We start from the raw sequence: 15,231 nt of genomic DNA on the forward strand, positions 1-15,231 counted from the left end.
TTAATGACATTAAGTCTTCTAATCCATAAACACAAGAATTACTTTTCATTTAATTATCTTTACTCTTTTAACAATATTTTGTAGTTTTTAGTGTATGATCCTAACATTTCTTTTGTCAAATTTATTCCTAAGAATTTTGTTCTTTTTTTAAAAAAAGATCTTATTCATTTATTTTTAGAGAGAGTGGAAGGGAGGCAGACAGAGAGGGAGAGAAACATCCATGTGTAGTTGTCTCTTGCACACCCCCCCACCAGGCACCTGGCCCGCAATCCAGGCACGTGCTCTGACTGGCAATCGAACTGGTGCTCCTTTGCTTCGCAGGCCAGCACTCAATCCACTGAGCTATACCAGCCAGGATAAATTTTGTTCTTTTTGATGCTGTCATAAGTGGGATTGTTTTAATTTCGTTTTGGATTGCTTCTTGCTAATGAATGTAAATACAACTAAATTTTGAGTATTTATTTGTTTCCTGCATACTTCCTTAATTCCTATTCATTGCAATAATTTGTATAAATTTTATTTATTTGAGAGATGGGGAAGGCAGGGAGAAAGAATGGGAGAGGAGCATCAATGTGGGAGACAAACATCATTGTGATAGAGAAGCACTGGTTGCCTCTTGCACATGCCCTTCTGTGACTGGACCCAAAACCCAGACATGTGCCCTGACTGGGAATTGAACCAGCACCTTTCACTTTGAGGGATGATGCCCAACCAACTGAGACACACTGGTCAGGGCTGTAATAATTTTTAAGTGAGTTCCTTAGGCTTTTCTATATATGTCATCTGCAAATAAAGGTAATTTTATTTCTCCCTTTCCAAACTGTTGGCTTTCGTCCCCCCCTTGCTTAATTGCCTTGTCTAGAACCTCCAGTATAATGGTGAATAGACACAGTGGTGAGAGAGAACCTCCTGGTCCTATTCTTGGTCTTAGGAGGGAAAAATCAAACTTTTGATCACTAAGTATACCTTACCTGCTTTTAAAAGGCATTATACAAAAATACTTTTTGAAGTTAATTGAAAGTAACAAGACTTTTAGTTGACTGCTTTGACAAAGGCAATTCAACCTGGTCTCATATCTTTTTTTAAATTTTAAGCTGTTTATTAAGAAACAAAAGACTCAGAAAGAACCTTTGACCCCCCACCCCCACCCCGCTTTCCTGCCCAAGAGATTAAGCTCTCATATGAAATCTTGAAGTGTGAACAAAGTTCCTGAAAATCCTTTCCACACTTGACCACTGGCTGTAGTGCCACTGCTAACGTGGAATCTCTCCTCAGGTCTCAAGTCTGGTCCAGAGGAGCTCGCCACTCCTGCTCTGGGTTGTGTCCTTTCCAAGGCCACCTTCCTCTGAGGGTCCCATCTGGAAGCAGGGGGAGGGGGGCTGTCCCAGCCCCGGCAGTCTGTTGGCTGTGCACTGAGCTGTGTCCTGGAACCTCTGGGTTTTCAGAGTCAGTGGGAGTGTTTTTTAAAGCACTGAATGTAACCTCATTACATAAAGTTTTGGAGGAGAAATCACTGGTAATTCTGTCTGCTAGTGCACTTTTAAATGTCCATTTTTAGTCTTTTAAAAGACATACAGAGTGTACTTTGTTAGAGTTTTAGGCGCTACATGATTTTTTATATTCCCTGTTTTATTTAATATTTTCTAATAGTGGTAAAGTTATCACATATAATGTTTCCTCAGTGTATTTATCATAATTTATTTAATCATTGCTTTGTTGTCTGATGTTTTTCCCAAAGATAGTACTGCAGTGAACACCTTTGTACACATGGTGTTTTCTTTGGATGATTACTTAGGCTAAGTTTCCCAACAAGAAGTACTTAGGTCCAGGGTTCGGCCCATTTAATGACTTTTGATGTATAACCCCAATCTGTTTTGCCAAAGGGTGTGCTGGTTCACCTTTGTACTAGTTTAGCACAATTTTGTGGTGGTTGGATATTATGTTGTTTTAAATAACTAATAGGTGAAAATGACTAAAATTATTTAATTTTCCATTTTTAAATTATATAATGTGATTTGTTAGTAGTATACATGAGAATTAGGTCAATTCCTCATATTTAATGTGGAAAATTAGTGCCTTAATTAAAAATGTGAAACATGTTAAAATTTCTTCTGGTGCCTGATGTTATTCTTCTTAAATCTTTTCCTGACAGCTTGCCGATGTTCACTGTGCTCAGGAAATTTACCATTCCACTCACTTTACTCCTGGAAACCATCATACTCGGGTGATTTTTGTTTTTCCTCTGTTCCTCTGATGTCCTCTTCCCCGTTTCTTGCATATTTTTACCCAGCGAATTCTCAACATCTTGTCTTCTTTCCAAGTAATTGATTTGAATTGCTAGTAGCAACAACTTTAGGACAAATAGTTTGTTACCTTAAAAACAGTCTCCTGTTTCCATAATACCCTATGAACTTAATGAGTGATTTTTTATTATAATTTTACATTAGATAAAGAATACATGTTTGTTGTAGAAATTTATTTAAAAAAAACCAGTAACCCCCAAACAGATGTAAATCAGTTTCCTGAGCCAGATGGAATATACATTGATTTTGAAATGCAGAGGAAAAATTGTCTGTGTGTATGTGTATGGGCTAGGAGGGGAGACACTCAGGGAAATCCATTCTGACGCAGTGATTACGATGTAATGTTAAAATAAGTTTGTTTTTGTAATGTTGGGTTAGAAATTTTTCATAAGGATACTAGGCTAACATTCATAAAGGTAATATCTGATTTTGCTGTGAAGGTTATTTAGGAAGGAAGTTTGGATGGTGGCCCAGTTTTATCTTAATCTTTGGATGCCTGATACGAGTACATACCAACCAGACCAGCAGCAGGAGCTGTTCTGCATTTTGTCCCAGCGTCTCTCGTGAGAACAGAGAAATGCATTTGTAATTAGATTAAGGTAGTTCTTAAGAAATGCAGTAAATTTGGTCAAACTTACTGATATACTTACAAATACTTGTCATGCCTTTAGTGCCTTCTCTGCGTAAAGCATTATTTATTCAATTTTAGCTATAAAACTGTTAACAATGTTTATATTCAGTTTGTTTTAAAGAGATGTTCTATATATTTTTTTACTCTCCTTTCTGTGGACTGTCTGTCTCTCATCTGCTCACCCGTGTATTTATTACAGGAAACAGTACTCCATGAACATCATTGTCAGTGTCTTTGCCATTGTTCTCGGTGCGGTCATAGCAGCTGGGTAAGACTTTGGATAGTTTCAGCTCAATAACTTCTTTGTGTGTTTGACAACAGGCCCAGCCTCGTCCTCATTTTTTATTTTCCCTCTGGCTGCCGTTGAGCTGAGCAGCCGAGGGGCAATCTGGTGTCTGGGAACCTCCCTGGTGTTCCTGTGAAAGCCAAACTGGCCGGAACGTTTCTGAGAATATATAAACAGAGCATTGTAAGATGTTAGTACAGCATTTCTTCATAAAAAAGGAATGAACTGTTTACCTTTATTACTGAATATTGGTCTTCAGTATAAAAATTTTACTTGAAAACTTCTTAGGCATTTGATTAAGAAGAGGAACAGATTTATTAAATACATACCAACCAGAATGCTGATTTGTTTTGTCATTCTGTGATGCCTTAGAAGCCACTATTTCCAAGGCAGAACACTCTCATGAAATGTCTTGCAATGTTTGGGGCAGGAGCCAACACTACCAGTGCATGATGACTCCCTTGCTCACTAATACGCAAGAGCAGGGATGCGAACTCCGAGTCTGCGTTGGAAAGCAGGTGCTCAGACTCCTGTCTTTTATAGCATGGTGGTTACAGCATGTGGGTAGTCACAGTACCTGGGTTTAGCACGTAGTCCTGCCTCTGTCAGCTCTGTCTCAGCCTGCCTGTGCCTCAGTTTCCTCACCTATAAAGTAAAGATTATGACAGAAAAGAAAAACCTGCTTGAATGAAGGGGAGGAAGAAAAAGCTAGAGGAATTTTAGTTAAACTAGTGACCTTAACTCATTTAGAAATGAGAGTTCTGGACATTACTTGCGAATTAAATGAGGGTGTGGGCTGCAGTGCCAGGATGTCTGGGATCTTATTCCAGCTGCCGCTCCTACTATCTATCTAAGCCCGGACAAGCTATTCAGCCTCCCTGGGCCCAGTCATTTCAGCAGTACAGTAGAAATTAGAATAGCATCCACCTAATGAGGTAATAATAAACTAGGGTTTACACTAGTGCATGGCCAAGGTCAGCAAAATTGTACTGAGTGTTTACTGTGTGCCAGGCATCATTCTGGGTGCTGGGGAATCCAGCAGTGAACCAAACAGATGAGAATCCTTGACTTCATAGAGCTTCCATTCTAGTTGGTGGGCAGACAATAACCTAAAGAAATATACTTAAAAAATATAGCACACCAAATGGTGACAAATACCACGGTTTATTATTTATGTTTTCACATGTATCTCGCTCCTTCCCAGTCCTGGCTGAGGTGGAGGTCAGCGCCTTGGGAGCTGGCCCTGGTGTTAGCGCTGTGTTCCCTCCCTGTGGTAGCTGCTGCGTCCCTCCCAGACGGTGAACAGCAGCACTCTGTTAGTCATGCAGACTTTTGCTCAAACAAAATCAGATGAGTAAAATAGCTAAAAAAGGGAGGTGCTCTGTCGTGAGTTCTCTCTCCTCACAACACTCTGGGGATCTCTCGTGGGCAGCCTCTCTCTTCTACGTTTCTTCGAGCTCAATTTGAAAGCCATTGACTTAGAGCCAGTTGAAGACTTTTACAAAAAAAAATGGTTTATAAACAAGGCTGTAAGTCTTTGGTGAAGAATAGCACTTCAGGAGCTGTGTGTGTGTGTATAAGCACATTCTAGAACCAGCTATTAGAAGTTCAGCTTATTTAACACATGTGATACTTTAATAAGCTGGAAGGGTAGCTGGTTTTACCTCAGAACCATCTTGGAATAGTAATTCTTAACTTTCCCCTTGAATGGAGAACATCCTGGTGGGTGACAAGTACAGTTTTTAGCTGTAGGCCAGCTGAGACCCCACCCTTCTCTCACAGAAATTAACTCATCCAAATGTAAGTAATCCTAGAATGGACTCATTTGGATCAGCCAGTTAATGCTGCTGTAACAAACAGCTCCCACATTTCATCTTAGTTGTTTAACATATCAAATGTATTCTGCTCACACCTCTCATGCAAACCAATACCAGTTAATGCTGTGTGTGTGTTCTGCTCAGTGTAGCTGCTCAGGGATCCAGGTTGATGGGACCCTGCCTCAAAGGGGGCTTCTTACTCATCCAGGCTGGAAGAGGGTGTATGGGGAATTGTGCACTCACTCTGCAAGCTTTGGCCCTGAAGTGAGTTGTTAATCCCTCTTATATTCTATTTGCCAGAGCAAGTCAGAAGAAGTTGAAATAGACTGTCTGAACAGCCCTAAATGACAACCACAAGGGTTAACCATGAATCTGCTCATTTATAAACAAGTAAATTCCTCTCAGCCCTGGCTGGTGTGGCTCAGTAGACTGAGTGCAGACCTGTGAACCAAAGGATCGCTGGTTCAATTCCCAGTGTAGGGCACATGCCTGGGTTGCAGGCTAGGTCACCAGTAGGGGGCATGCAAGAGGCAACCACACATTGATGTTTCTTCTCTCTCCCTTAACCTCTTTAAAAATAAATAAATTAAATCTTAAAAAAATTCTTCTCAAACTTCTGTGCTTTCACTACTGGCCTAAATAAATGATGTTTGGAACTGCCCTGGCCCCTACTCCCCCAATCCCCAGAGAGAACTGAGAACTCTGGAAATTTCCCTCAGGCTCTCTGAGTAACACCTCCCTTCATTCCTCTAGAAACCTGGCTGTTTTGCTCATTCTGCTCTTTGCCAGTTAAGGGAATGGCCAACTTTTAATCACTGAGCCTAATGTGAGTAGGCAGGAGGTTTGAACCCTTATTTTGAGACATTCTACTTCTGTGAGTGAGCCAAAGAATTCTGATAGTGATGATCTAAAATGAACTCACATTCTCATAAATATGTATAGATAATAATGCCAATGGAAGCTTCAAGCAAAATCTGGTTTAAATTGTGTACAGATCTTGATGCAGTTTTTGCCTCTCTACTTCTCTTTGGTTAGAAATAATCTTATTTCCATATTGAAGGGGATCAGGATATGCTGTTCCAAAGTATGCCACTTTGGCATAAACATTGTTTTGAGCTGAAGGTGATTGAGAATCAACAGATACGGGAATCTCTGCCCTCCCTTTTCTGCCTAAAAGCAGATCATAAATTTCTCTTTGTGAAGGTGTCCCCTTTCCTGGACCCGGAAATAGGAAAGCAGTTCTTGTCCCTGCAGGTGAGTCAGCATAAACAGAGCTAACTAAAACAACCCTATGTTCTGTTAGTTTCCCCCATGTATTTCCTAGTCCCTTTCCCAGAATTTGTTTCTCAAAACCTAAACCCTCTTTGTTAAAATGGTATATAAGCCCCAGAATCTAACAGCTTCTTTGAATTTCACTTCTCTGTGAACTCCTGTATGCCTAAGATATTTACTACAATTTTTATACCTCTTTTTTTTAACCGTTCATGTATCTCTTGTCAGTTAAATCCATGAGCCTCTGGTTACTGAATCTGAGGGGTTAGAGGGCACTTCCTTGGCAATGTATGTTTATGAGTGATGACATTGATCTTACACTGTCTGCAAGGTCATATGCAGGTGGATGAATCACATCTTGGCTAAGCTGTTGTTTTCTGTTTCCTTCCTATGTCACATCCTCCCAAATATTTTTATACTAGTATTATTTAAAGTAAAAACTGAAGAGATGTTTCACAAGAATGGGGAGGAGGGAGCCTTAGAGGAGGTGCAGAGAAGGGGTGGCTCTCCGCTTTGCCGTTTTTGATGGACAAGGTGTTGTGACTGTTGGGCACCAGATGTAGGTGTCAGTTTCTCAAATGACCCTTCTTGCCCCAGTCACTGCCCAGCTGTCTCCACAGGGCTGTCCCCTGGGGATGGCCCTATTTACTACAATAAGCAACTGCCACTGTGTGTATTGCATAAGTCATTCCCCTTAGAAAAGCAGAGCTCACTGATTACTAAGTCGATTTGTCAGTTAGCAAAAGAAAAGGCTTTGTAGTAAAAAGATGTTTAATGTCCTCTGGTTCTAAACCATTGGTGACTAAGTGGAAGCCACCTGATGGCCTGGTTCTGTTTTTGTCGGGAGGCCAAGCGGAGGAAGTAACCATTCACCACTGCTGAGGGGGGAGGAAGTAACAATTCATCACTGCTGAGGGGGGGATGAAGTAACCATTCACCACTGCTGGGGGGGGCGCAGGAAGTAACCACCACTGCTGAGGGGGAAGCTATACTAGAGGAAGGTGGTTACTAGCATCACCATTGGATTTGACTGGGGGAAGATGAAACAGGCAGGCTTTTGGGGCCAACATGTGAGTTTCTGACTAGTCTTCCTTTTGTGTTCTCTTTCTCAGTTCTGACCTTGCCTTTAACTTGGAAGGCTATATTTGTGTATTCCTGAATGATATCTTTACGGCAGCAAATGGAGTTTATACCAAACAGAAAATGGACCCAAAGGTACCACATCTTCACTGCTATATGTCTTTTAGGCTTTGTCACCTGGCCCCTGAAATTACATGAAAAAATAAAATGAATTTGTAAAATTGGCATGTAATTTAATTTATATAATGTCACTGATTTATTTTCAGTGGCCTTGTCTGTAGAGTTTCTTGTTCTCCTTGTCTTGCAAAGTTTTGGTTGAGAATTAGATAGGATGGGAAAAGATGCCACTGTTGTTGATGCAAAATCAGAATATATAAAAGGGATTATTATGAAAGGCAAATTAATAAAAGTTTTTTATACCACCATCATCAGTGACCAGGCTGAAGTCTGAGAGCAACTCCAGCTTGAGAGTCTGGAAATAAGGGTTCAAGTTCCAAGTTTGGCTACTTACTGGTGGTCACTGTGACTTCAAACTTGAACTTCTTCAGACCTCAGTTTCTTCATCTGTGGAATGAGATGATTGGAGTGGGTGATTTATAAGGTCTTGTCCAGCAGTAACCGCCTCTCACAGTCCTGAGGGGCAGTGGGCAGATGAGCTTTTCTGCTGAAGTGCCACCCCCAGCCCTCATCCTAACCCCAGCTGTTCCGGAAGTGCAGGAGGAGGAGCCAGACATACGGTTCTTTGTACCAAGTCCTTTGTGTCAGGCGAGGGGTTTCCTCTGATGGACGGGCTTAATTCTAGGAGCTGTTTTTATTTCCTGCTCAGCCATTTGCTTTTTAATGGTGGCACTTTTACAAAAACAGTTTTGTTGCCTTTTCAGGATCACAGTATGTCACCCTTTATGGAAAGTGGGGGAGAAGTGGTGTAGCTGCTTTAATGAAAAGTAAATTTATGGAAGATTGGAAATGAGATATCTAGTGTTTTAACCCTGTTCTTCTTTAATAGAAAGCACAGATATTTTAAGGAGTTCTATTCATATTAACATTTTTTATTGTTTTTTATTTTGTTTCAGATTTTCTATTTTGAAAGTCATGCTTTAAAAAAAATTAGAATATCAGAGAAGGGTGGCACCTTGGAGGCCATCCATCTCCAACCATTTTATTGGTCATTTTTGTGTGAAACAAATTTTATTTTGAGATTATGGTTACGTGAAAGGAAGCATTTTTGCATTAGAGATTTGCTGAAAATATTCTAATACAGAGTTGGTCAAGGTGCATTTTGTAAATGTCTAAAGAGATAGTTTATAAATGGCAAGTTGATGTTTCACGTTTCTAAAATCAAGTGGGGTTTTCTTTGTTTTTGTAGGAGCTAGGGAAGTATGGAGTGCTGTTTTACAATGCCTGTTTCATGATTATCCCGACCCTCATCCTCAGCATCTCCACAGGAGACCTCCAGCAGGTAAGCTGATGGCAGACACTACATTCTTACTCAGCATTCTTTTATGTCTTTGAATTTAACCCTCAGTACTCCCTGAGATACAGTCTGTAAAGGATGCTAGGATTCCATGAAAGCAAGATGTCTGATATCCCACAAATACCTTTGGCACTATCCTTTCATTGGTGTTTACTTTTAGACCCCTGGGAAGTGGCGGCAAGAGGTCCCAAGAACTTTGGACTAGAAGATTTTTGGAAAACAACCATAAAAATTTGAGCTTGAGTCTCAGTACCGTTTGCTGATGTGGGGAGCCTGGGAAAGCTACTTAACTTAGAAGGGGATTTGACATTAAAAAATGTTACTTATTTATTACCTTTATTATGGGCATTTTATTTTATTTTTTACATATATTTTATTGATTATATTTTATTTCATTTGTCCCATTATTCCCCCTTCACTCCCCTCCACCCTGTATACCCTCTCCCACCCACATTGCCTGCCTTTAGTTCATATCCATGTGTCATACTTATTTAGCTTCTACATTTCCCATACTATTCTTACCCTCCCCCGTCTATTTTCTACCTACCTTCTATGCTACTTCTTCTCTGTACCTCTTCCCCCTCTGTCCCCCTCCCACACCCCTGTTCATAACCCTCCATGTGATCTCCATTTCTGTGGTTCTGTTCCTGTTCTAGTTGTTTGCTTAGTTTGTTTTTGTTTTGTTTTAGGTGTGGTTGTTAATAATTGTGAGTTTGCTCTCTTTTTACTGTACATGTTTTTTATCTTCTTTTTCTTAGCTAAGTCCCTTTAACAATTCATATAATAAGGGCTTGGTGATGATGAACTCCTTGAACTTGACCTTATCTGAGAAGCGCTTTATCTGCCCTTCCATTCTAAATGAAAGCCTTGCTGGATAGAGCAATCTTGGATGTAGGTCTTTGGATTTCATGACTTGGAATACTTCTTTCCAGCCCCTTCTTGCCTGTAAGGTCTCTTTTGAGAAATCTGCTGACAGTCTGATGGGTACTCCTTTGTAAGTGACTGTCCCCTTACTTCTTGCTGCTTCTAGGATTCTCTCCTTCATTTTAATCTTGGCTAATGTACTTATGATGTGCCTTGGTGTGTTCCTCCTTGGGACCACCTTCTTTGGGACTCTCTGAGCTTCCTGGACTTCCTGGAAGTCTATTTCCTTTGCCAGATTGGGGAAGTTCTCCTTTATTATTTGTTCAAATAAGTTTTCCACTTGTTGCTATTCCTCTTCCCCTTCTGGTACCCCTATAATTCAGATGTTGGAATGTTTAAAGGTGTCCTGGAGGTTCCCAAGCTTCTAATTTTTAAAAAATTCTTGTTTCTTCATTCATTTCTGTTTGGTTGTTTCTTTCTTCTTTCTGGTCCACACCGTTGATTTGAGTCCCAGTTTCCTTCCCATCACTATTGGTTGGTTCCCTGTGCATTTTCCTTCATTTCACTTAGCATGGCATTCATTTTTTCATCTAATTTGTGACCATATTCAACCAATTCTGTGAGCATCTTGATAACCAGTGCTTTGAACTGTGCATCTGATAGATTGGGTATCTCTTTGTCACTTAGTTATATTTATTCTGGAGCTTTGATCTGTTCTTTCATTTGGGTCATTTTTTTGTCTTGACACTCCTGTTACATAGTGAGGGGCAGAGCCTTAGGTGTTCACCCCAGTAGGGCAACCCAGTGGCTGAGTTGTGGTGCAGTATGTGAGGGTGGGGGGCTGAGAGGGAACAATGGCACTTGCTCTGCTCTCTGCGTATTTCAGTCACTTCTGCCACTTCCCCCAAGCAGACTGGGCCTTTCTGGTGCTGATTTCCATGTGGGTGGGCTTGTGTATGTTCTAGGACCCTGTGGGTCTTGCTAAGGAACCCTCCTGTGAGGCTGGGAGTGTCTCCTGGCACCTCAACCCCCCACAGGGGTTTTCAATTGGTGTTTTGAGGCTTCATTTCCCTGCACTGGGACTCTGGGTTGTGAGGTATGTCCGGCTCCCCAGTTTCGCCTGGTTTATCTGCATGCAAATGTAGGACCGCCCAGTTCCACCAGCCACCGCTTTTTTTTTTTTTTTTGCTGCAATCCCTTTCCACCTGGCTGCCCGACTCCGCCCCTCCTACCGGTCTGGATGAATGTGTCTACTTTAACTCCTTGGTTGTTGGACTCCTATATAGTCCAATTTTCTGTCAGTTCCAGTTGTTATTTTGTTTCTAAATTTTTGTTGTCCTTATTTTGGTTGTGCGAGAAGGCACAGTGTGTTTATCTATGCCTTCATCATGGCTCTAAGTCTGATTATGGACATTTTAAAACATGCAAAGTAGAGTAATTTAATGAACTCATGTACCTCCCACCACTCCCGCTTCCACACTTTGGTATTTTGCCATTGATATTTCACCTCTCCCTTCTGCTCTTGCTTTCCCCCATTGGAATATTTTAAAGCAAGTTCCAGACAGCATGCCTCTTTGTCTATAAATATTCTAGTATCTATGTTTGGATTTTGAGAAGGTATTTTTTTTCTGGTATCTACCCCGCTCCCTTAGGTGGGCACACCAGTGAGGGCAAATAAGGTAGTGGATTAGTAGAAATATAGGTGGCCCAGCTGGAGAGAGTGGGACCCATTTTTTGGGGGGGTGAATTTGTGCCCCAGGACACTGACAGCGGCCACCTTGCAGTGTGCTGGCACTGCCTGCCCTGTGTCTTCAGGGAGTTGCTGGCCACACCACTTCTAGGAATGTTGCCTGTGTCTTAAGGAGATGTTTAAAGTCAAGTGAAGAGCTAGGGTGTGGCCTCAGCCCACAGAACCAGACCCTGCTGGTCCGGGGCGGCGGGGCGGGATCCCAGAGGCCCTGTGCAGCAGCTGGTTTTCTCCTACAGGAGAGCATTTCTGTGTCTAACAATCAGCGTGGTGGGGGGCGGGGCGGTGTGCAGGCTGAGTCAGTCCGCTTGGTAGCACTTCAACGGATTTGAAGGCTGCAGGTTTCTGGGGACTCCTGGGGTGGGTGTCAGGGCTGTCCTTTCTCAAAACTGTACTTTCTCACTTGTACATTTCCTCTCCAAAAAGCAGGGTGGGGGGTGGGGGTGGCAGCAGAAGGGCTTAGCAGCAGCGTCCCTGGGTAAACAGCCATTTCCACATGTTTCTATTGAAAACCACCCAAAAATGAGAGCAGTTTTGGTAAAGTTTCTCATTGTGTGAGCTGAGGCCTCCTGTAGTTTCAGGCTGTTGGAAGGCAGAGCAAGCACCCGCCCCTCTCTAGTAGCAACTTACAGGGCAGGATATCAGAAAGTGCAACATTTAGCGTTGGTGGTATAGTGGTGAGCATAGCTGCCTTCCAGAAAGTACAGCATTTACTTTTCAGCCACCATCAATTGATTTTAAAATGCATTTGGGGCTTTTTAAAATTTAATTTTATTAATATTTAATCATCACCCAAGGATATGTATTGATTTTAGAGCAAGAGGAAGGGAGAGAGCAAAAGACAGAAATATCGAAGTGAGAAACAGCAACTGGTTGCTTCCTCTGCCTGCCCCAGCTGTGGCTCGGACCTGCCACCTAGACATGAGGCCAGACTGGGGGTCAGGAGTGAAGTTTTGAACCCTCAGTGAGGTAGCCCTAATAGCTCGTCTCATTTTATTATCATAGAAAAGAGGTTTTAATGTCACTGGAATGTATTCTGAAATCCTGGTGTTTTAGAGCTGTTTCAGATATAAATTTTTTTCTAGAAATAGAGATCTGGAAGTTCCTAGCAACCCTTTAAATACCTGATTGGAACTAAAAGCATATTTCCCCATAGGAACAATGTTATGAATGGCGTGGTGACCAGAAACTTAATTTTAGGTGCTGTGAGCAAAATAGACTACGTAATATGTGTGTATCGAATGTGGTTGTTTTCTCTTGTTAATCTGTGCCATGTCTATTTGGTTATTAGGCCAGCCAAAAGAACCTTGAAGGTAAAGGAAAATTGTTCCCCACACTCCCTACATTGATTCAGGACAAACTTCTTCCAATCACTTTGACCACGGCTGCCTTCATGTTAGCTGTTAAATAGCTGCAGTAAAGAAGCAAGTAATTTTACATAGGTGTGTTGGTCTGCAGTATAAAATTGCGTTTTACTTGCCAAGTTTGGTTTGATTTTATCAGAAGTTGATTGATGAATTAAACGAAAAGTTAACTTCTCTCATTCGGGGAAGGAGCACTTTGGTGAGTTAGTTTTCCTGGTAGACAGCAGAGTCAGAGATTGTGTTGGGAGTCAGTGCGAGTCACTGCACTGGGGGGTCCTTGGACTTTTGGACTTTCCTGGACCTTGGACTTGTGCACTTGGTAGGTCTAATAGCGCTTTAATTCCATCTTTGAGTTAGTGATTGTTGACAAATTGAGCCTCTGGAAACCGTTCAGTAGGTGAACTAAAGTTGTTTGAATCATTGAATTATTGAATCAAAGTACATTTATTTTTTTAATAAGAATTTATTTAAAACTTCAATTACAGTTGACATACATGTTGTATTAGTTTCAGGTGTACAAGATACTGACTAGATGTTTGTATATGTTAAGAAGTGATTGCCTTGACAAGTCTAGTATCCATTCACCTAGCACTATACATAGCTATTACAGTATTATTGACTGTATCCCCTGTGCTGTACTTTATATCCTTGTGACTGTTTTTATAACTGGTAGTTTATCAAAGTACATTTAGTGCATTACAGTTGATGAATAGAGGTAAATATGACTTTTTTAATTAAAAATCCATAAATGCAGAATGAAAATGATTCACACGCCAACATATGTTTATAGCAATAATAAGTCTACAGGAAGAAGTACTTTGATTGTTATTCACCTTGAATTATTTTGTTTTCAAATAAATGTCATGCTGCATTATTTTTTAAAATGCTACCCATACAGCCTCATCATTACTAGAGAAACAAAATAAAGCTGAAATCTGTCAAACTTTAGGTTGGCCAAGAATCCAGATGCTTTTATGAAAATGACTGCATCACCCTCTGTGGTTTATGTGGCATCAGGAATATATGACTGTGATTTACTGTTTCCTCGGTTTCAGTTTGGACTGTATGCTTTCTTCTAGTCCCAATTCACTTGACTTCCAGACACAAGCTGTTTTCGTGGTTTGTGCTTGGTTTTGCCCTTTAGCACCGGCATGAACTCCTGACAGTTGCTGCCCCTTTGACTGGCATGGGGCTTGCCGATGTGACAGATTTATACTCGTACTTTTCCTTTCACAAGTAAGCATTTTTAAAAAATGCTTTAAGACGGAAAGTTTCAAACCTGTGCAGGAGAGAGAACAGTATACAAACCCCATGTGCCCAGCAGTCAGCTTCAGCAGTTGTCACCTTTTAAAGTGTGTCACCTTTTTGTGAGGAGGGGAGGGGCAGAGTATCGCTAATGAAGCAGTGACAGTAAAGTGTGACAAGGTGGTAGTAATCAGACAAGAGAATTTTGATTAGTTTAAACAATTTGAATTATAAACTTAAGAAAGATTTAAATAATTTTAAACATACAAAGTTATTAAAACTTGGCTAGCAAAATATTGCTTAACAGGAAGTAAATAGAACCTTTATTCATAGTATTTAGCAGTACTTAGGCATACTCTTTTTTAAAAACAATTTTCTATATTTATTTTTAGAGAGGGGGAATAGAGGGAGAAGGAGAGGGAAACATCAATGATCAGTTGCCTCTCACATGCTTCCCCACCAGGGATTGAACCCACAGCCCAGGCCTGAGCTGTGGTCGGGAATTGACCCAGTGACCTTTTGCTTTGCAGGGTGATGCCCAACACATTGAGCCACCCTGGTCAGGGCAAATCTTGAGTCCCCTTACAGTCATTTTTGGAGGCAGGCAAGGGACAAATCATGAATGAAATACTTCTTTTTATTGTCACCTGTCATTTCAAGGTGGTTAATTTTACTTTCTCAGCTAGCAACTAAGAGCAGAAACTGACTCTTAAACTTTTCTGTCTACCAGCACCTCCACCAAATTACTTTATTGCTTTTTAAATCAAATAATTGGGTATTTCTTTATGATATTTGCTAAGCATTTGCAAATTCTGGAAAACAGTGATGCCAACATTATTAATTTTATAATAAGCTTTGTTCTAAGGTTATTTTTATAGAAAGTAAACCTAACCTGATTGCGTGGCTACAGTTTTAGTAAAGATTTAGTAATAGCCATAGTAACAACAGCTCTCATTTTGTTCCTGCCGCCTACAAGGTTCCAAACAATGTCATTAAATCCTTATGTTGAACTTTTGAGGAAATTTTTTAAAAATCCTCATTTTGTACAATGGACCTCAGGTTTAGAGAAGAAAAGTCATTTTCCCAACATCATATAATTGGTACTATCTAGGGGTTTGAAAATAATGTTTTCTTTTTGGGAAATTGGC

At 40.8% G+C, this 15,231-nt stretch overlaps 1 protein-coding gene across 6 annotated transcripts in view; it reads left to right on the plus strand.

Moving 5' to 3' along the window:
• The window catches only part of SLC35D2 (solute carrier family 35 member D2), a 76,911-nt gene that overhangs the window by 37,019 nt on the left and 24,661 nt on the right, over positions 1-15,231 (plus strand). For 5 of the 6 annotated variants that reach the window (XM_037056194.1, XM_037056196.1, XM_037056198.1 and 2 more), the window contains 4 exons: positions 2,153-2,224; positions 3,134-3,202; positions 7,422-7,524; positions 8,756-8,848. In XM_037056194.1, coding sequence (XP_036912089.1) covers positions 2,153-2,224; positions 3,134-3,202; positions 7,422-7,524; positions 8,756-8,848 — 337 coding nt within the window. The remainder of the gene's footprint in view (positions 1-2,152; positions 2,225-3,133; positions 3,203-7,421; positions 7,525-8,755; positions 8,849-15,231) is intronic. The other variant, XM_037056197.1, reaches the window with a different exon arrangement.

The sequence above is a fragment of the Sturnira hondurensis genome, unplaced genomic scaffold, assembly GCF_014824575.4.
Source record: "Sturnira hondurensis isolate 20B ecotype Veracruz unplaced genomic scaffold, ASM1482457v3 Scaffold0008860, whole genome shotgun sequence".
In the NCBI taxonomy this organism is placed as follows: domain Eukaryota; kingdom Metazoa; phylum Chordata; class Mammalia; order Chiroptera; family Phyllostomidae; genus Sturnira; species Sturnira hondurensis.